This window comes from Coturnix japonica, chromosome 6, assembly GCF_054131305.1.
Source record: "Coturnix japonica strain WE chromosome 6, WE-NBRP24, whole genome shotgun sequence".
Lineage (NCBI taxonomy): Eukaryota > Metazoa > Chordata > Aves > Galliformes > Phasianidae > Coturnix > Coturnix japonica.
The window spans coordinates 32364382-32385490 of NC_140668.1; the positions used below are offsets into that span (position 1 = coordinate 32364382).

At 41.5% G+C, this 21109-nt stretch overlaps 2 protein-coding genes across 4 annotated transcripts; both read right to left on the reverse strand.

Moving 5' to 3' along the window:
* Positions 1-526: 526 nt before the first annotated feature.
* Positions 527-7287, reverse strand: PDP2 (pyruvate dehydrogenase phosphatase catalytic subunit 2). Of its 3 annotated transcripts, none has more exons than XM_032447072.2 (2): positions 7179-7287; positions 527-5064 (listed from the first exon to the last, which is right to left on the reverse strand). In XM_032447072.2, exon 2 carries the CDS (start codon positions 5008-5010, stop codon positions 3406-3408), a length of 1605 nt encoding a protein of 534 aa, XP_032302963.2. In that variant the 5' UTR covers positions 5011-5064; positions 7179-7287; the 3' UTR covers positions 527-3405. The 3 variants fall into 3 exon arrangements, with proteins under 3 accessions (XP_032302963.2, XP_085407279.1, XP_085407280.1); XM_085551153.1 differs by lacking the exon at positions 7179-7287 and adding an exon at positions 6796-6878; XM_085551154.1 differs by lacking the exon at positions 7179-7287 and adding an exon at positions 6735-6757.
* A 4432-nt stretch (positions 7288-11719) lies between these two features.
* CA7 (carbonic anhydrase 7) lies at positions 11720-20351 on the reverse strand. The gene is made up of 7 exons (XM_015874072.3): positions 20210-20351; positions 18226-18423; positions 15662-15780; positions 14952-15047; positions 14636-14698; positions 13776-13931; positions 11720-13488 (listed from the first exon to the last, which is right to left on the reverse strand). Exons 1-7 carry the CDS (start codon positions 20247-20249, stop codon positions 13366-13368), a joined length of 795 nt encoding a protein of 264 aa, XP_015729558.2. The 5' UTR covers positions 20250-20351; the 3' UTR covers positions 11720-13365.
* Between the last annotated feature and the right edge of the window lie 758 nt (positions 20352-21109).

Genomic DNA, 21109 nt, shown 5'->3' on the forward strand with positions numbered 1-21109 from the left:
TTAAACCTCAAAGACTAAGTACATGAACTCTCACCAGTCTGCTGGAATTCAACTTCAGCAGTGTTTCTGTAGATGTCATACCTGTGATCTGTTACAGCACACAGAGTGCCAATGCTGAAGTGATTTTTAACCACAAGTGAACAATGCTTATGTGAGCCTCTATAGGATGTAATATTTTTGCATAGATTGTGAAATCTACCAAAGCACAAATAGGCTATTCTGGTCAGGGAGCACGTGCTCCCTCTGCTGACTGGTTAATTTATTGGAACCTTCACGGTACCAAGATGTCATCACATACTGACAATTAATTACATTGTGACAGCACAGCATAGATACAAACTTCTAAGGAAACTAACAGAGCCTATTCAAACTATTTATTTTTTATCTGAGCTCGGGTATTTACCATCTCTGCACAGGATGCACTAGTGTATTTTCATGTGAGCATTCAGCAGAAAGAATGCCAGATTCTGATAAAGTAACCACAACATTAAATCTCCCACCCATTTATAAAAAAATCACTTTAAACTTAAAGCGTGGCATAAATATTTTTATTTACAAAAACAGTGATTTTCCCCAATTGGCAGAGAAGTTACAAAACAAAACAAAAAAATCAAATACATTATGAAGGCCTGAACACTTGTATACTAATAACCATAATCATTCAGGAACATGGAATAAGGGTTTTGAAGAAAAAAACAAAGTGGCAAAATTGTACTTTAACTCAAGGCTTAAATACCAGGGAAAAATATTTCTGTTAGTATTCACATCCACACTTAATCTCAGGTGTGTTACCTACATGGCAGAACACCCACCGAGACACCAGATTTTGAGAAACACAATTTAGTTGAATGTCTTTGACCACTGCTTCTTTAAACGGTCCCAGTATTTAAAGAAAAATGCTCTCCAAACACAATGGATACTGCAGGACTTGCACCTAAATATGCCTGCAAGTTCTCACATCAGAGTGCTTGCACAAGTACATTAAGGCATTAAGTTGTTAGATTTAAACGCTGATCCTCCAAGTCATAAAATACAATATTTATTAATACCTATTAGTTGCACCTAGAAATGAAGATATCTGTGATCCAATTCAAACTGATAATTATTTTCTTTACATGTCAGGAAATGTTGTTGCCATCAGCCTGCAATAAATTCCAGGGAACATACGGTTCAGTCTACAATTTGCTTTTTAAACAAAACAAACTAACTGGGGTTTAACATTATCTTTTTCCACTCTAGGATAATTATAATGTTGTGTGTTAAACTGAGCAAAGCTAATGGGAAATTAGAAGTAGTACTCATCTTACTGTGAAATGGATTCCCTAGAACAATCATTACTGACTAGCAGCTGCAATTACAGCAACCTGTATATGAGCATATTTATGAGTAACATATGATAGAGTGCTATGATGACTCTTTCCAAGGACAAAGCAGATTTCACCTCTGGCTCCTCTTGAGAAAAAGAACAGAACAGCCTATTTTTGTGTCCCTTGTACTGGGTGCCTTTCTGTACATCACAAGCTTTCTAGATAACCTTCATAACAATTGTATCACTTGATACCAGCTCTAATGTAGTTTGGTTTAGGCCCTTTGTTCCTCTAACCACACTGTTAAGTAATTTCTTCATTAAGAGGTAGTCTAGTAACACATGCCTTACATCTAAAAAATCAAACCAATGAAGCATGTAAATAATGACAAGGTATTTTCAGAGCAAAAGGAACAGCTCACTTAAAGCCAGACTTCATTCAAAAAACATAACTACTTGCCCACCGGCTGAACTGCTACACATACACCAGTATGCACTACAACAAGAAACCTTTTCTGGAGCAAAAGTATCTTTTTGTTAAGTCAGCACTCAGTGTTTGCAATTGTAATACTGAATCACATCCAGTTACACATGGTCAAAGTACAAACATTTAATAAGAAACTAAAAACTATTTTAAGAACAGATGAATTAGATGCAAAAAAAAAAAAAAAAAAAAAAAAAAAAAAGCAAGCATTGATAAGTTTTACATGGAGAAGAGAAGTATATGGAAACCTCCAAACCCACAGCTAGTCTGAGTTTGTGCATAAGATCTCATCTGCTTAAAACTTCACTCAAAAAGTGAAAGTGAAAACTGAAGTACTTTTTCACCTGTAAAAGTGCAGAAGGATAATGCATTAAGTGAAATTAAAAAAAAATTGCATACTCCATATCCACCCAGGTTCTCACACAGTAGAACAGCAGTGAGTAGCCCTACACTCCCAGTACACATTTTTGCTGCCAACAGCTCCTAATGTGCATAAACAAGGAAAAGAGCCACAGGAGAACACCATACATGACATTTAAGCAGTTTGTTTGTAAGCTTTGGATAACCACCCTAGAAAACAGTATTAAACTGTTTTAAAATGCACAGAAGTATACATTCAGAGACTAGAACATACATTCACTAAAGAAAATATCTGTAGTTATAATAACAAGTTGGTGTTCAAAGGCAAAATTAAAGAGATTAAACATTTTTGTGAAATAACAGCACTTCTGTATTCCAAGTCAAATCTGAAGACAGAGGTGTTGTGCGTTCTGTTGCATTCACCTTTAGATGCACATTTTTTTTCTTCTGAATCTGTCAAACCTCACTTAAACTACAGTTGGATCTCATATGCAGCATTTCATAGATCTCTACTTAATACAAAGTATTTATTCTCTAAGCAATAGATGAATGAATGCTTGAATTTCAAATCTAAATTCCTGAGCAGGGGACCACTGAGTCCCTTGTGCGCATTTGAGCCGCATGTTGTCATACAAATCCACAGTTAAAGAGAATGTGCTTATGTCACTGTCGAAGAAAATACAGTTTTGTTTCTTAGCTTAGAAAAACAGTAGGAAAAAGCATCCAGCAGTCTCAGGGCTGCCTGATTCAACTCCCTTAACAATTCTTTATATACACAAGGTGAGTTACCTGACACTGCCACATCAAATAAAGGTTTGGTAGTTTATTGAATTCAGTTACAGTGCCTCAGGAGAATGCTCCTCATTTTCTATAACAGTAGGACTTCCCTATGCTCCACGCAGCTACAGGTATTACCCACCTGCCTATTAAGTTTAAACAGCCTAACTCAAATTTGTCTCCTTTGTTCGTTTGTAAAATTTTACCAGCAGTTCCCATGGAATCAGAACTGAGTCAGCAATCTTTAGTTCAGCTGCATCACAGTGAACTTACATCAGAATATTTATCTTCAGAGTGTACAAACCTGGAAATCCAGGGAACAAATTCAATGTCAACAAATTCACTTGCAGAAGACTTCTTTTCATAACTAGTAACAAAAAGGTTTCTAACACTGGTAACATCTTGACTATCAAGGAAAAACAGTGATGGTTTCAATGTCGAAGTTGGCTAGCAGTACAGAATAGCAGCAGTGCAGTCTCTATTTGTTGTTTCGGTAATAATTTTCAATTGCTTCTGAATTAAAATACACTACAGTAATTGTGATATCATCTCTGTACATTCTCGCAAGGTCTTCAGGCAGAGTCAGCATTGCAGCAAGTTTCTCTTGGTCTATCTCCCCATATTCATTATTCCCAATTGCATGCCGTATCAAATGCGTCGCTACGTTCTGGTCCAGTGAGGTAATACCCCTGTTTTTCCTCTGAAGTAACAGGTTGTGCAAATAACCCAAGTTAACTGGTTTCTCAAAAGCCAGTTGTGGTTTCTGCACATTAAGCTCTGTAAGGTGTCCAGCAACTAGTTTTACAACCTGTTCGTTACTGAGCATCTCCCATAGTCCATCTGAAGCAATAACAAGAAACTTATCCTTCCCTCTTAGTTTGTGATACGTGACTTCAGGCTCCGCTGTTAAATATGGGGGTGTGTAGTAGTTAGGAGGAACATACTGATAAATATTTAAAGCTCCAACATCACAGCTACTTTCGAGAACACTGTGTTGCAATTCTTTACTCCATTTTAGTTGCACATCTCCAAAAGCTCTGGAGGGCATGAGAATCCCCAGCAATCTGTCATTCACAAATAGCGTTTTCTCCTCAGATCTAGGATGTTCTCTCTTTAATCTTCTGATTTCAGATTCATCATAGGCATTGTGGTCTCGTGTTAGAGGCAGAGTAGACCAAGTTCCATCTTCTTCATGAACCCCTAAAATTGCTCTGCAATCACCAGCATTTGCAACATGCAGGTGAACACCATCAATGTGAGCTACACATGCCGTTGCACCAGAAAAAGCCACCTGAAGGGCAGTGTTTCTCACCAGTTCATTTTCTTGGGGAGCCTGAACTTCCAGTGATATGTCCGAGTCCAACCTTTTGAATGCACTTATCATGGCTTCTTCCAAACTAAATCCTGGCTCAATGTCTAGGTCCAGTAAATGCTGCCAGTAAACTCGCAGGCTTTCAAAATACTGTGCAGTCATTTCTCGTTCCTCTACATCATTTGGATGCTTGTGCAACTGCAGAATAGGAGTAACTGGTTTCATGCACTCCACAGCAAGCTCCATCTCTTCCAGAGTTTGTCGAGACATGAGAGAAACTGCTATATAATGAAGCAGCCTCTCACTTACTGCCTGAGCACAAGCAGAACCGGCATGGCCATCAAAGACACCAAACATCATCCCCCTGGTCTGCAAGCAAGTGGCTGCACTCCTGCGGTCTTCGATAGGAGCATTGGACGCCAGCTGGTTACTTTCAAACTTCAACACAGAATTAGGACTCGTACAACTTGAATCCAGTATTTTATGGGATAATTCACCTCCTCTGAGTATATCATTGATTTGTGATGGAGACAAATGGAAAGAGAATTCTTCTTCTTCGGTAGAGGTGTGTCTGAATGCTCTTCTCAAGGTGAAAGTGTTGTCTAAGCCGCAGGTCCCAGAGGGGTAGAGAAGTGTTTTGGAAAAAACAAGCTTCCATTTTATTTTGTGTCTGTTTGGGACACATACGGAATACAAACGTCCTCTTCTTTGTAAAACAAAGCTGTTCCTTGCCGAGCCTAAGATCCAGGATGATACAGTTCTTGACATCATAAGTCACTCCAGAAGTAGGAGCGACTTTTCAGTCAAGCAGGATGTCCTTATAGTCTGCAATAAAAATAAATAAATAAATAAAGGTATACAACTTACAAGTTGCACAAGATGCTTTCTATACAGCAGTTTTCTATACAGAAGCACAAAGAAGCCTAGAGCTCACAGAAATGTTCAAAACTGCTATGGACGCAAGCATCTAAGAAGTGATACAATGACCGTTACTTAAATACAACCTCGGTGAATTTAAGGTAGCATTTGACTGTCTCTTACCAATTATTTCATCAGAAAAGCTGATTTTTATTTGCCAGGTTTGAGTTTTGTTGTTTTTTTTTTTTTCATTACAGCAAGGCTAAGTAGAAGCTTCAACATTACAAGAAACGTAACTTTTCAGCGAAAAGCCTTGTGTGACAAGGTACAGAGGAAACAAATTCCTCTAAGTTTTTCAGCCTAAGTGGCAATTAATGGCTAACTTTATGACTGCTACAGTCCAGCTCTACAGACTAAATATCAAAACCAGAAGTACTCAAATCCTACTGAAAAACTGAACGAAACAGCAAACAGATTAACACTTTATGTAACTTGCCATGATCTTCTTGGCTAGCTTGCTCCAGACTACCTTTCTAATTCTGTTCCAGCTTATGTGCTCGACTCTTTTTATACCTCCCAGGTCTTAACACAGGTAGGATTTCTGCACAGCTGAAGTCAAGTTTTACTGTTTGTCACAGCACCGTGCACTTAGACAATAAGGAAGTTATACCACAGCTTTATTAGTGACTTTTACAACTTCCAGATAGGAATGCTCATTTAAAAAGCAATTAAAACAAGCAGTGAAGAGCTCTGCAGTAAACCTGGGGCATCTGAGATAATTCTGTTTCCAGGAAAGAGGTCCATCTTATTGCTTCCTCTTTTAAACCAGGTGTTCAAGCTGGGGAAGCACAAATTGCTGCTAAGCACAACTAGATGCTTACTGCACAACAGTGATTGCCCCAGGGATTCAAAAAAGCTAACCACATTGTAGCACTGCAAACATAATTACTCTCAGAAGATCACACTAGCAACCAGTTAGTTTTCCAGGAGCTCTGAACCACTTGAGGCTGCTGCTGGCATTAGGTGCTTCAGAACTTAGCCCAGAGGTGCCATGTACTACTGCAGTACTGCTGTGTTAGCAGGGCACCTGAAGAGAAGCGGCAAGAAATCAGTGCAGACAGCTGTATGAAGAATTGTTCTGAGAAACCAGCAGAAGCTAAAAACAAACTTGAACTATTCCAAACAAAAAGCCAACTGATACAACCCAAGGACTTCACTGAAATCTCATCTGAAAAACAAAAGTAAACCACCATGGCCATCTGAAGGGAAGAGCAGCGAGCTCCAACCACCTGGGGGCCCCAGGAGGACAGGCTCAGGCTCCCAGTTTTACTGCTGCCACCCGGAGGGCAGATGGCAAAACCGGCGTCAGATCATCCCCTCCTGGGACAAAGACAGCTCCTGACAGCACAGAGCACAACCTAAACAAAGGTAAGGGGAAGACAGCTGGCACCGACCGCTCCAACAACAGCCAACCAGAGCACAACAGCAGTACCAGACAAACCTTCACGGCCAACCTCTCCCAGGCCACTGCCCACTCTATTTCTTCTTTCTGGTCCCAACCTCCTGAGCCAGCTGGGACAGAAACAATGATGACTTTTGTATTCCCAAAGCCCACAGAAACAGCGTGTTACACAAACCCAGCCTTCCCCCGCTCGGACCAGCCTCCAACCAGCCGGTGTCCCCGCAGCCGCCGCCTACCGCTGCCGAGAGCCGCGCCCGGTCGGACAACGCCGCCCGCACGGAACGGAACGCACCGCGAACCACGCTACTAAGAGCGGCTGTTGCTAATAAAGGCAATGCGCTGAAGCCCATGATGCAAGAGCCAATTACATAAAGCTCGGCTCCCCGCACGGCACGCCTACCGCCCCGCACCAACAGCGGCACTTCCTCCTCAGCCACGTTAATGCCAGCGGTGAAGCTCGAGCTGTCCCGCACCGCGACTCGGAGCCCGTCGGGCGGCCGGAAAAGCGGGGCAGCCGGCTTCCCAATGGAGCGGCGGACACACGCGGCGTTACTTGCACACCTCCCCTCCGTGCTGCCGCCCCGCCGTTGTCCCCGTGCCTCCGGCCCTGCGCACCCACCTCAACACCGCGGCTCCGTCCTCCGAACGCTGACAGCCACCGACACGAGCCCGAACCACCGCCCGCACCTTCCGGGCCGCCCGGCGCGGTACGGCTCTGCGCTCTGACTGACGGCCCCGCCGCCCAACCCGCACCGCAGACAGCGGAGCCGCCCCCCAGCTCCGCCCCGAGGGATGCGGCTGCGGGGCGGGGCTGCGGGTTCCTGCGGGGACGCGGCGGGATGGGGCCGGGACGGGCCCGGAGGGGCGGTGGCTGCGTGGCCATGTTAATGTCCGCGCTGCGTGCCCCGGGGTGCGGGCTGTGGCCGCGGGTTGGGCGGTGGTCCCACGTTTTGTGCGGCTGGTGCCGCCGGCTGATGGTTGTCAAAGTCACAAAGCGCATTAGAAGGCGGCAGGCCCTGTAAGATAAGAGCAAGCATGGCTGCAGCTCACGTGGCAGGCTCCCTGCTTCCGTGCCCGCTCTGTTTCTTGCCTGAGCTCGCAATTCCGCTGAGCACGACGAGGAGCGGCCTGCAGCACGGTGGTGAATGAGTTAGTGCGATTTGTGGAGTGGTCCCTGCCTCAGCTTGTAGCAGGGATTTAGCAAAGGCAGGTGTTTGATAAGACAGGTTCATTTTTGTACTCTACTGGCTGCTGGTATTGAAGCATTTCTCTTGGTAATAATGCATTGCAGGTGTCCTGTGTGAGGTAAACATGTACCTCAGATAGTCTCCAGTGGGAGGACATTTGGCCATCATAACAAATCTGAGCTTTGGCTGCTCCTGCTTTGGTTTGGTTTTTAAAGAATATCAGTGAAACTTGGTTTCATTTCAACAGGAAGACCAAAACAACAAGAAGGAAGTCACTGTAGAGAAAAAAGAAAAATCAGGACATTATTTTAGCATCTGTGGAAACGATCATTTGACACACTGCTGAACTAAAGAGGGCCTCCACGTCAGCCCTCACCAACCCACCAGCTTCTTTAGCTTTTGTGCCATTGCAGCAGTGATAAAACCTCATCTGAGAGGTGTGAGGAAAGAAACAGGACTGCTCAGACTTGCAGTATTTTTACCCTCAGGGACATCTGATTAGAATTGTAAATTTCCATGGAAGCAATGGTTTGGTTGCCATGGTGCTCTAAAACACAATTTTATTCCGAAGAGAAAAAGTTCAGCTGATATTTTCCTGAAATGGGGGGAAATACTTAGTTTAGAAAACAGCCACAGATCTGAGCCCTTAGGAAATGAGTGTGAGGCCGTCACACCAGGGAGGATTGGTCCTGCAAATGACTTTGCCTGGAAGAGCACAGATTGAGCTGGGACTTGCCATGGCACAAAGAGGCAGCGGTGCTCCTGGGCTGCCTTTTTGAAGGGAAACATGCACAACTTCAGTCCACAAAGCACCTGGATACCTTCCTGCTCAGGGCCTTGCAAAACAATCATTGTTTGCTAGGTGTATTTTGCCCTATGAATGATGTCTTGCCTTTTATTTGCTGTATATTACATTTTGAATATTCACAAAGGGTACATGAGTGCCTTGCGTGGAGAGATCTCTAATCAGCAAAATAATAATAATAGTAATAATAATAATAATTTTAAAAAATCACATATGAGACTGGCAAAAAATTAGTTTTCACAGTGCCTGTTAAAGCAATTGCAATTCCCTGTTTGGTTACAAAACAAGTTTCCAGTCTCTGATCTTCCTATGTAATCTAAAACAAATATACAAACACCAGAAAAGCAAACAAGCTGCAAGAAATGTCAACAAACAGAGGTAAATGCAGTGAGCAGCAGTTGGACAACTGTCATCCCAGCTCTTCGCCTTCATTTAACCCCTGCTGGTACATCAGCAGCTGAGCAGTGTGTCTACGAATGAGGTTGCAGGGGTTAAATTGATTATCCAGTTTAAGTGACAGGGCCAGTGTAAAGGCATATATATACTTGCTGTGATTGGATCTTAACAACACATTCAGCATTTTTACCAGATCTTGCTTACAGACTGCTTCAAATTAAGCCAAAACCCACTGTCACATGAAATGCACGCTCAGCCGGGGTTCTGTGCCTCTGTAAATGGGCCTTTAAATTTCTGGAGGGTAACTTACCAGTGCTGGCTCAGTTTGAAGCACTCCCATGTACGTTCCTTTCCCCCTCTCCAACTTACACCTTTTTCACCTCCAGCAGAGGAACTCCTGAATTCCTGCATTCAATATTCTGTTCTATTACCATGAAATGGAATCAGTGATTAAAATTCAGAGGTAGTACAAGCAGCATTACAGAGGGAGCAGCAGAGGTACAAATGTTCTCTGCCTCACAGCCATGTGGTAGTTCTGGTGGAGCTCGTCAGGTCTAATCCATCCATTACTGTTTCATTCCAAGCAGTGAGAAAAACGAGGCCCAGTATTGCAGGTGCATTACAGCAGTGTGCTGTATGAAGGGGTCACCTTTGCCTGCAGAAGGAATTCAGTGAGGAAAAGAGCTGATCTGAAGTACAAGATAAGATCTCTTTTGCTCAGGCTTATCTCTGGGTTTGCTTATTTTTTGTCTTTTCATTTCTTACTGGAATGGTCACTTTTCTATCTTTCTGACCTCTGAACACCACCATGAGCCCTGTCTCGTGACCAGGTGCCTCTCAGCATTTTTCCACCAATACTTTTGCTGAGGTCAGTTTACACGTCATAAAAGTGCATCACAAGTCGCTGCTAGATCACATCAGCTGTATCACTGACACTGCCTGCAAACCTTCCTGTTTGCAGAGGGTAGAAGAACTCAGGTAACTCTTAGCTGGAGCTATTGAAGCCAAACAGTTAAACGTAATGGAGTGTGAAGTTTATCAGGGAGAGAATATCTCCGTCCTGCCAGTGAGAAAGAGATCACAAGTGACGCAACTGCCTGCCGAGTTTGTTTTGTGAGATTAGTTTTTATCTGATCAAGAGGTTTCAAGGACTGCATGTGTAGAGCCAGCACGGGGATCTCAATTATAACCAGCTATAACTTTAAAAATAATCAAAGTCAAAGTTACCGTTCCTCTCACCCGCTGTATTGTCACTGAGTAGCTTTAAAAATATATATATATTAATAAATAAATAAATAAATAAATCTACTTCGTGTGTAAGAAACAGAGAGGAGAGGAACCAGGCGGCCACCAGGTGGCATTTCCAGCCTGTTACCGCTGTTTCATTTCCGTCCCCTTCCTATCGCTGGGCAGCTGTGGGACCGCAGCACCTCCCGTCCGAGGGGAGGCTCTAATTGCTGCCCTTGGAGAAGGCTCCGGGTATGCCTCACTTCAGCCTTCCAGTGATTGAAAGGAGTTTACAAGCAGGAGGGAGATGCACTTATTGCAGTCTGATGGCAGTAGGACAAAGGGGAGCAGTTTTGAACTTAAAAGGGGAGATGGGGTTGGACACAAGGGAGGAATTGGCTCAGAGGGCAGTTTGGTGATGGCACATGTTACCCAGAGAAAGTTTGGATGTCCCAACCCTGGAGGTGCTTAAGGCCAGGTTGGATGTGGCCCCAGATGGCAGGGAGGCTGGAACAGAATGAACTTTAAGGTCCCTTCCAACTTCAGCCGTTCTGTGAGCATAGTTTTTCACAATAGTTTTTTTAAAAATAAACCGATGAGAAAAGCTGTAAATAAGATAAGATTGTATTTTTAAAACAAGGTGTAATAGGCACCTTCTAGGAACTGAACACCGTGTGGGATTCAGCATTTAAAGCTCCTTACAATATCTAAGCTTTTACAATAACCTTGTGAGCTAAATATTACCCTTCTGTTGTTCATGAGTAAGCCACCCTTAAAGAAGCTTAGCACTGCGTTCAAGGTCACAGGACGGGCACAAGCTGTAGATACATTTTCTATTTTACTGGAGCAAATGGTTACAACTGGGAGAAACTGAACTTAGCTTTGGTACACAAACCCCCTTAACCACGTGTGTGTTTCTCAGAGTGAGAACATGCAGCTAATACTGATCAGCACCCTGCTCTGTTAAAGCAAGTGCTGCTGCTGCAGCGCTTTGGTAGTTTAAAGGATATGTAAGTCATACTGGTTAAACTTCAATCAGGAGGCCTAATTCATATCATTAAAACAATTTGGCACTCAAAGCTGTAAGGTTTTTCTGAAAAACCTTTTACATTTAAAAGGTCTTTTGTGTCACTTGTAATTGGGAAATGAATCATATCAAGGCATAACAAAAACCTAACACTGGCAGTGGGCAAGTCATTAAAGGTGTAGAAAATGTCAAACTGTTACCCTAAAAAATAAACTACAACAGAAACTGCTAGTCCTGGAGGATAGGAAGAATTGTGGCATGGGCCAAAAATAGCTTTTAACCATGAGTAGTGAAACAAATGCCCTGAAACTTTAGGGATAACATGTCTGTATTTGCATTATTCTAATCTAGCAAAATCAGTGCCCGTGTAACTGAAGTCCCAGACAACCATATCATTCATTAGTCTGAGATGGATGCATCAGCTGAAGATACCAAACTGTTTCTTTGTAAAGAGAGTCCAAGAAAAAGCAGTGCAGTAGAGGGAGAGAGCCTCTTCAGAATAGAGGAAGAGATGCATACACGATTTTTAAGTATCATTTATTTAACTTGGTAAAGAAATTAAGATACATAAATGGAGTTTTTTCAATAGCAGTTTTCAAAACTAGCCAAGTTACATCCATATATACAGCTAAAAACATTGCATTTTATAATGGTTTTAATTTCTTCTGGCATCTTCCATATAGGAGTCTCAAATTTAAAACAAATTATCCCTCACAGTACTCCTGTGAGGTAGATATTAGTGTTACTTTCATTTTATCGCAGAATAAAGTGAGGAACAGAATGTTTTGTATCAGTGTGCCAAAAAAAATTGTAGGAGTTTGGTCTAGAACTCTAATCTTCCATCTCTTGCACTGTGCTCCATGTCTACTATTTTTGTTTCCCTTTCTGAAAAAGGAGAACCACCTGTAGGTGTTCTAGTCCACCCTTCCCACCTCTCTCCCTCTTACTTTAAGTTTTTACTTTAATACTTACAGCTTTTGATTCTTCATTTCAAAAGCTGAAAATCAATAGACATCAGTAATTTGTCTGAAATGCACAGATTAAGTAAAATATCTGAAACCTAGAAATAAAGCAACTGAAAATACATTGACAGTAGGTACAGATGACATCACTATTTTACTGGACACAAAGGGCTGAAGATTTTTTTCACTAAGCTGCAAGAAGCAGCAGTACAAAAACACGGCTTTTGTAAAGTGGCTATTTTGAAGATGTATCAGGATTCAGTACAGATAAGATCCCTGACATTGCCATAGCCATGGGGTGATTTGTGCAGTAGTGTACATTCAGTGCAATCAAGGTCTACCCACATAAGATCCTTAGAGTGAAAAAATACATATACATTCTTCGGGCAGACGCTGAAGGAGGTCATATTGCAGAGCAAATCACTTAACTGAGGTAGAATTTGAACAATTTAGATAGCCACATGTACATACCTGAATTGCTACAGATGTTCCTTCTCACCAAACTTAATGAGGGAGTTATAATTATGTGTGTTGCATAGGTTAAAATAATTTCTGTCTAAACAGTCTTGTGCAATAACCAACATGGCCTGTTTTGGATCACAGAGAATTTACATTACTTATGTGGAAATAGCTGTACCATAGTATCTTAGAATAGTAATTTTGAAATACAGGGTTTTCATATCAGTGTCTCCATGAAGTGAATATGGAACCTTTTCTAGGTGCTGCTAGCCTACTTTGTGTCAATAGACAGCAAAGATAGCAAAAATCTTCTTAGTCAGAGAGAGCTCAGCAAACACTAACAAGAAAAATCTAAGAAAAAATTAAGTCCAGTTCACCCAAATTTTAACTCTTGTTTCACCACATATTAGACCATTAGAAGATGTAATCATATGCATTAATAACTACCACCTATTTCTCATCTTATATAAAGTAGGATTTCAGTTTCATCTTAACTCCAAGAGAATGATCCAGATCACTATCTATTCTTTGTACTAAAAGGAGTTCTAGTTAAAAAGATCTAAGCCTGTGTTAAAATTGTGTGTTTCAAATAAAACACAGCACCAGAAAATGTTTGTCTCCCTTTGAGTACAGAGCCTTCCTGGAAATGGCTATCTGGCATGTTCCATGAGTGATCTAAACACCAGATTTATGGTCACTTATGTGGAAGCTTTTAGATATCCCGGTGCCATTATCAGTTCTCTTCAGGCCTTGAAGGAAGCTCGAACTGTTCTCCCCTTAAGTGGCTGAGGGGGGCGGAAGTTATTTACCATCTGGACCTTCTGGTCATCCTCACTGGTGAAGAGGAGCATGCGGAACTTCTCCAGCTGTAAATTCAAGTGAGATAATTTACTGCCTAAAAAGGCAATGTTAAAGTTTATGAAAACAAACAAACACCAAGAGAAAATATTCAGTACATTAACCTGTTTTTAAAATATGTTTAAGCAAAGAATTAAATAGTACTAAAGAAAAAATAGAATCCCTGAATGCTGAACAGGCCGACTATTCACAGACCAACAGTCTTATAACTTGAGCCCTCTGCAAAACAAGAGTCATTGCTTGTAGATATACAGTGTCAAAACCTAAAAGAATTGGGAGAATGTCAGAAATTTACCTGTTTCTCAGAAATGCTGATGGGTTCTTTCAGCACTACCCATATTACACTCTCGTTAAGGGGTGGTGTTGTCAAAGATCCAAGGTATGTCCAATAATCTAGACTCAAAGGCAGGAGACATTTGGGGTTGAAGCTTCTAAATTGAGCTTTTGTCCCCTGGAAAACAATCAATACTTAAAACTTCTCTTTTTATTTTCTTAAAAAAAAAAAACAACAAAAACAAACACTTTTGACTTTGAAGTTCAGATTAAAGTCTTTTGGGAACAAAAAAAAAAGGAAGAGGGATGCTAAGGAGTGGAGCAGCAGAAGAACATGTAATGATTCAGTCGCTTCATAGCAGCTATTACCTGAGTGTGAGCCTGGAGACACAGAACTATTTTCTGTTGTGTGGCAAGTGTGACCTCTGCTGCTGGCTGGTGGAGTTGATGTTTTTGCACTGTGGCCTCTACATAAATTCAGCTTTTGTCACAAAATGTCCAAAAATAGTGTAGGAAGTACATTCCGTATATAATGTTCAGTGTGATCTAGGTTAGGCTTTGTGGAAACTGATAGTTTTGCTGAGTGTAAGAGCAAGCCTGATGAGTCATGGAACTTTTGACTTCAAATACTTCCTGAAAGGCAGGACCCCTGGAAGGCCAGTGGGGTCAGCACAGCCTTGGGAGGCACCAGAGGTTAGGCAGACATTGAGGCCTGGAGGTGAAGAGAGCAGAGGTGTTGCGAAGGAGGAATACAACTACAGAGACATTCTGGTGATGGGAGGATTTGTGCTGCATGGATTTCCATTTCTGTTTATCTCAAATACATTACTTGTTTTTAATGATATCCCAGAAAGAAGAAAATCTAAACAGCTTAAAACTTACTTTAAATTTTACCATGTAAAAAGCATCGGTGAGTCTGTTCATACTAGTATGTTCTTTTCCAATCTACAACAGTAATGGAATAGACAGGTTAAATAAGAACGACTATAACTGTACTTTGAATAGGTAGCATATTGTTTTCTTATCTGAATCTCAAGATTTCTATGAAAGTAGGTTTAACAGCAATTTGCAATGAGTTACTGCTTTCAGTAAGTCATCTGTTTTCCCTAAGCACCTCTCAAATACGTAGCATGGTTCTCAAACATTTGACAGTATAATGCTTTTCATCATGTAAACATGCTATTTTTGTGATTGTTACCTCCAAGAAAACACCAACTACAGCCAAGCCATCTGGAGCTGCTGCTGCTTCTCCAAACGTTGCATACTTCTTGGCATTCCAGTGAACTAAGTGGAGCTTTAAAGGAAAATGAATTAGAATTAAATAAGTCAGAGACAAATACTGTTGATACATGTTTTGAGATGTTTAATAATGATGGGAAAGGCCTATATCTTGTCCCAGCTCCACAGAAAATTCTCAGGAGCCTCCTGATGAAGCTGTTTCAAAGCTATAGATGGCATCTGCCATGATCTTTTCATGGGCTCTGATCCTCAGCTGTAGTCAGGTTAACTGTCCCAGGTCAGCAGAGATATACACTGCTTTTCCACATCATGTTTGCCGGTATATCCTTCCTGTCTGCATAACACAAACAACATAGTTGAGTGTAGCAGACTAAAATACACAACAGAGGACCATTGGAGGTAGAAGTAGCCTTGTGTGAGCAAAACAACCTTGCTGTAGGGCAAGCAGAGAAACCTGGAGAAAGGGCTGCACCGAAGGGGGAAAAGTTTGGACTTCCAAAACAGAGCAATCAACAGATTAAATAATTTCAGTGTGAGGAATTCTCATTAAGGCCTGTGCTAACTTAACCATGCTGAACTATCAGAATCCTGAGGGAAATCCAGACCCTGCTGCAAAGCTATTTGTCAACAGCACTTGCATGAATTAATCCCACCTGTAAAAAATGTTACCTCACATGGAAAAGGTTTGCCATCAATTGTATGCTCTGATCCCTCGCTGTGCTTTGCCCCCCAGTGAAAGTGGAACTGCTTTAGCCGAAAGGGACTCTCAAAGGGGCCGCCGCTGATCACTAGGCAGAAAGAGAGGAAAAGAAAAAATATTCAGGGTTTTTAGCTTCCTGTTACTAAAGCCTTACAACTGCTAGCTGCTGGTTTGTTCTATTGTGCCTTTCCTAGTTTATAATATAAGAGGTACATCATCCAGCTATTTATAAGGGTTAGATTTATTCATGCGAAACACCTGAATTCATGTAAAAATTAATTTGAAACAAATATTGAATGGCTAATAATACAAAATTGCATAAATTTGTTTGAAAGAATACCTTTGACATATGAACATATGGTAACTTCGCTATGGTTCAGCTTCACCTTTCTAACACAAAGCCTAAGCTGACAACTAAAAAAAAATAAATCCTATATACCTAAAACATCAACATGCTACTTTTGTGCAGAAGAGCCTAAATACATTGAGCATCAGGTAGACAGTTCAGCTAAGTATTTCCTCCAAAGAGTATTCTCTCCAGTAGAGGATATCTATATTCTGCCTCCTTTAAATATCTGATCCCATAAAAGAAGTAATGTAATAGCTTGTTCTTTACACAACACCACTTAGAATCTCACATCACCTTATGAAGACAGGGAAGTGATACAGAGAAACTTCATACATCATTTAGAAAAAACACTTAAGATGAATGTTTAAGATGCCGACCATAGGTACTCTATCAATAGTAATTCTCTTGTACCTTTATAAAGCACTAAGCCAATTGAGTTTTGCTCAGCAGACAGAAACTCAAAGTTTTAAATTAAAAAAGCATACTTAGCATTTGTAAGCTCATTCCAGCCTATAACATCTTATTAAAAACATAAAAGTCAAGTTACAGCATTGTGTGTGCTCCCATATGCAGAGTTCCAGCTGTTCTCTGTACATGAAAAATGGCCTTCCCACAGTGGTGGTCTGAAATTAAGTACACACTGTCCAGTATGTTCTGCTGAACTTAATCAAATGCCTCACCAGTTCCAGTGCTTTAAGAAATGTAGCTGTGTTGGGTTACTATCAGAATTCTGTTGTACCATTTATGCAAGGCTACGAGTCACTAAATCCATTTCAGATCAACTAAAAACTCTTGTTCTCCTAGCAGCCCTCTTCCTGCTAAGTGTCATTAAAACATGGCACACACGTAATGTAAAAAGGGCAGAGGTCTTAATTGCTGCTTGTGCTCTCAGTTTATCTACAGTGATGCATAATGCTCTTAAACTTCTAAAGCTGGATAAAGTTCACTGGGATGTAGATATACTTCAACGTAGAGCTGAATGAAAGCAGTTACCAATCTAAGATAATATTTCCAGAAAAACATTGAAAAGTTCCCTGTAGGGTGATATCTTAATGCATTTTTATGCAACAAGCTTTTGGAAAGTGAGCGTGAGTCTTCTGTTCAAATTCGGTAGCTACACTTGAAAATCTGACCATTAATTTGGGCCACTGTTCAGGTCCGTTCAAGATGAGGAATGTTAGAATTAAGAAGCAGGAATTTTAATCCCCTGGCCCTATTGCAAGGGGTTTCCAGTACAGACAAATCACTTCACAGAAAGTAACTTGTTTTGAGTAGCAAGTATCCTATTTATCTAGGATAGATAAACACACCCAAATAGAAGGTGAAATCAGTTGATAGGTTAAAAATTAGTCAGAGTATTTTTAAATGCACACTTCTGTTTATCAGAGATACTTTGTCTCTATTCCAGCCCTGCATTTATTGGCCTCCTTCCTTCTCCTCTCCCAGATGTAAAAGCAAGGTTTAGCGTGGATGTAGAATTAATAGAAGTAATCTCATTTATATTTTCTGCAAAGAGCTAGAGGAAAAAATGTACAGTGGCAACATCCACAAGCTGCAGCCAAATCAAAATAAGCTGAAGACTGCTATTTCTAAAGAAGCTGTGCTGCTATGAGCCAGTGAGGAAGGAATAAAATGCAAGCTAATAGTTAGCTACTGGTTCAGATAAAAATAGGTCTAGTGCGGTACAGTTCTGATGGCTACACTGTATGACCTCATCTCTGATAATCCCCTTATCCAGCCTTGTGGGTGTAAACTGGGGAGAGAGCCAGACAGCACCAGCATCTTGATGTGGGCTATCATGGAAGCAGCGCACTGAGGAGTGTATGTACCTATTCTCCTGCTGGTTGTGGTCTAGGAGTGATGGAGATATGCAAGGATTCCCTTTCTAGAAAACTGGTGATCTGTATTTAAAGGGAACCCCAGCAAACAGGCAGATTTTCCCAATACAAATGTTTTTCCTAATACAGAAACTGTTCAGCTGTGAGGTATGGAGTGCTGTTAGAGAGACTCAAGAGAAGATAAGGAATAATGCTTAAGCAAAGGATAAGTGATTTTGTTTGCATACCTTGCTCTAAACTGAACGTATAAATAGCATGAAGTATACTACACAGGATGCACTTCATCATTCCCCTCTCTAAGCCGTAACATATCATTCCAAGGCACTCGGTTATGCATAAGTCTCACCTGTCTTGTCATCAATATCTTCAAACTCAACCATAACTGAGTGGCCGTTGTTGGAGATGTTGAGGGATGTACAGGATTCATAGGAGATAACAAGCGGCATCAGCTTAGGGTCATAGACTGCTTTTGCAGAAATTATATCAATAGGTGATTGACGGTTCCCTTGGGCAATAGGATAAGACTTGTGCCACTCCGAAGGTCCTCCAAAACCAAAGAAAAGAAAGGGCCATTATTTTTTTCCTACTACACACATACAATTATTTCAGGATTTCATGAGGCTTGAAGTAAAGCTTGCTGAGCAGTTGTGACTTGAAAGTTTGGCATTTGACAAGCTCATTTAAATTCTAAGCTTTGTGTTTTTATTAGCACAGCCTGCAACTAGATGGGGGATTGCAGCACGTTATACCAGATACACTGGTGGAGCCACAGCACATCAACAGACTGCTGCACCTTCGTTTATTTGCACCACTGATCTTTTGTGAAGTTGGTAATTACATTTTTAAGGTCTCAAAAGTCCTTCCAAGGTGTGCACAGGTGTAAGCACACTCGTAGGCACACATACACACCCCCAAACAAACAGCATCCAATTCTTCCTAGGGAAAATAATGTAAAAGCTCCAGTGATTCAAATTAGATGCAGATGACTCAACCTCTTTGCTACTGACTGTGCAGTTATTTTTAAAGTCATTTTAGGATTGCAGTAAATCTGTGGAGCAGCTTCATCCTTCACTCATGCCCATTACAATATCTTTCTGCCCCGAGCAAGAAGCACAGTGTGATAATGAACACTTCTGGACTTGCTGAACCCAATAGAGCAGGGCGAAAGACCAATTTAGTAACTTTGCTCTCTCCTGCCGGAGCTGGCACACTGTTGTGCTGTTTGAGATGATAAAAGCCTTTATGTATCAGAGAGTTACTTCTGACCCCTTTTTCCACTTCAGCAGTGCAAGAAGTGTTTCTGTTCTTCTGCTGCTCATTTTCAGGAAACAAATGTGGACAATTTCTAACAAGTTAACTTCATAAAATACATTTTCATCATCCTGCCTGTAGAGGAGATTGGAGTTTAAGCACAGTTACACAAGCTCAGGCAATATCATTTGTTTCTTATAAGCTTCATGTTCATATGTGTGGCTTTATTAATAGCACCCAGATGTCTGAACATGTAATGGTACCCACTGGCACTAAGCAGCTTCACTCAGTGTTTGGGTGAAGTTGGTTTTGGACTTGCAGCAATTGTAGAATAGCTGCTGCCAGGAGCCCAACAGAGAAAGGGAGGGGATCCTGGAGGTTATGCAAAAGATGGGCTACTGGACAGCAGCAGTCATTCAGCCATCACGCTCTGCAGAGGGTACAGGTGGCGTGAAACACCGCCGTACAAATCTTTCAGTAGTTTCACACATCCTCTCACTCTGACACACAGTCCTGTAGGCGGGAAGCAAGGGAGGATGACTAAATTAAAGACTGTCAAATCAGAAAGCACAATTTGTTCAATAAGAGATCTCCGATACTGATCTGTACAATTTATTCATGTTCCAGAATTATACAATACATATTTGATTTTATTCACTTTGGAAGCCTAGATATCACATTCCAACAGCTTCACAGAATCAGAAGATCTATTACTGCTCTACTAAGTCTTCTAAGAATTGCTTTTGGAGAGACAGATAGTTAATCATTTTCATAGCAGCTTTTTGGAAAAGGACCCATCTGCAAGATCTGCAGCCTGAGGATAAAACTGCTCAGCACTGCTTCCCTGCATTTAGGAGCAATGATTGCAATAACAAAAGGCAGCAGGAATAAGTTTGTGCATCTTTCAGATACCACCGTCTGCAGGCAACCTGTGTCAATCCAGTAATTAATGAGCTGCTGTTTATATGTGATGCTTGCAGTAGAGATGCAGGCAGCTCTGCAGGACTCAGACAACAGTTCTAGAAACAAAACGAATGGGGGAAGACAGAAAGATGCAGCATGGAAATGCTATAACCTACCGTCATCCTGCCCATATCCCCAACTGTGGTGGCCAGTCATAACGGGACAGCTGCACCCTGCTGAGCTCTCAGCACTTTACTGAGCACTGCTGCTTACCTGCCTTTATAATGGCTCACCGGGGGATCGGGTCAGCCCCTTAAAGACACAGAGCAGCCTGAGCAGCTCCGGCAGGACAGGAATAGCCAAGTTTCTCCTGCTCCTCCTTGAGCTAACACAGCACAGGGAGAGGAAAGTGCAAAACTCGGGTCGCTGAGGTCCCAGGGCTTAGGGAGGAACCAAGATCATCCAGGGGGAACCAGAAAAACTGTTTGGGATTAAACTTAGGGAAATGGAACCCTTTTTTTTCTCATTCTGCACAGGGAAGCAATAACTTGCTCTGAGTATTTGGGCACAGTAATGTGCAGATTGTAATGGGAACTGCCCATTTCTGCTGTGCGCTCCACAGGGACAAACATAACCCAGCTGCTGCCTCTCTTTTCTCACTCTCTCCAGCTGCAAAAAATGACAGATGTTGCCAGTTATTTGTGAGTACAGCTTTGGAAGCAGAGCTTAGATGAGACAGAGAACATTCTCATCTCAAAAAAGTGATCTGTGCTACACTTAAACAAAGCAGGTCCACACTGATTTAAGATACACTGGCAATCTGATTATCTATTTATTTATTTATTTTTAACATAGAAACCCTAAAGAAACTCTTCTTAAAGACAAGAATGTAAGTAGAATACTGCTATTAGGAAACAGACCCTGGCAGGCTGTGAATCAGTGATGTGCTGTAACCCACTGGTTGCCCGCATCTGGCTAAACCCACAGAGCTACAAGGAGATGCACAGTCTGCACTTTAAAAGCTCCTGGAACAGTTTTGTAGTAAGAAACTCCTGGCTCCTTGGTAGCAATTTTAT

Coding starts and splice junctions, on each gene's coding strand:
- PDP2 (XM_032447072.2), bottom strand. CDS start 5,010: ATGATGTCAAGAACTGTATCATCCTGGATCTTAGGCTCGGCAAGGAAC.
- CA7 (XM_015874072.3), bottom strand. CDS start 20,249: ATGACTGGCCACCACAGTTGGGGATATGGGCAGGATGACG. Junction 14,699..14,951: donor TAGTTGGTGTTTTCTTGGAG/GTAACAATCACA, acceptor TTACTGTTGTAG/ATTGGAAAAGAACATACTAG. Junction 13,932..14,635: donor TTTACATGGTAAAATTTAAA/GTAAGTTTTAAG, acceptor ATTGTTTTCCAG/GGGACAAAAGCTCAATTTAG.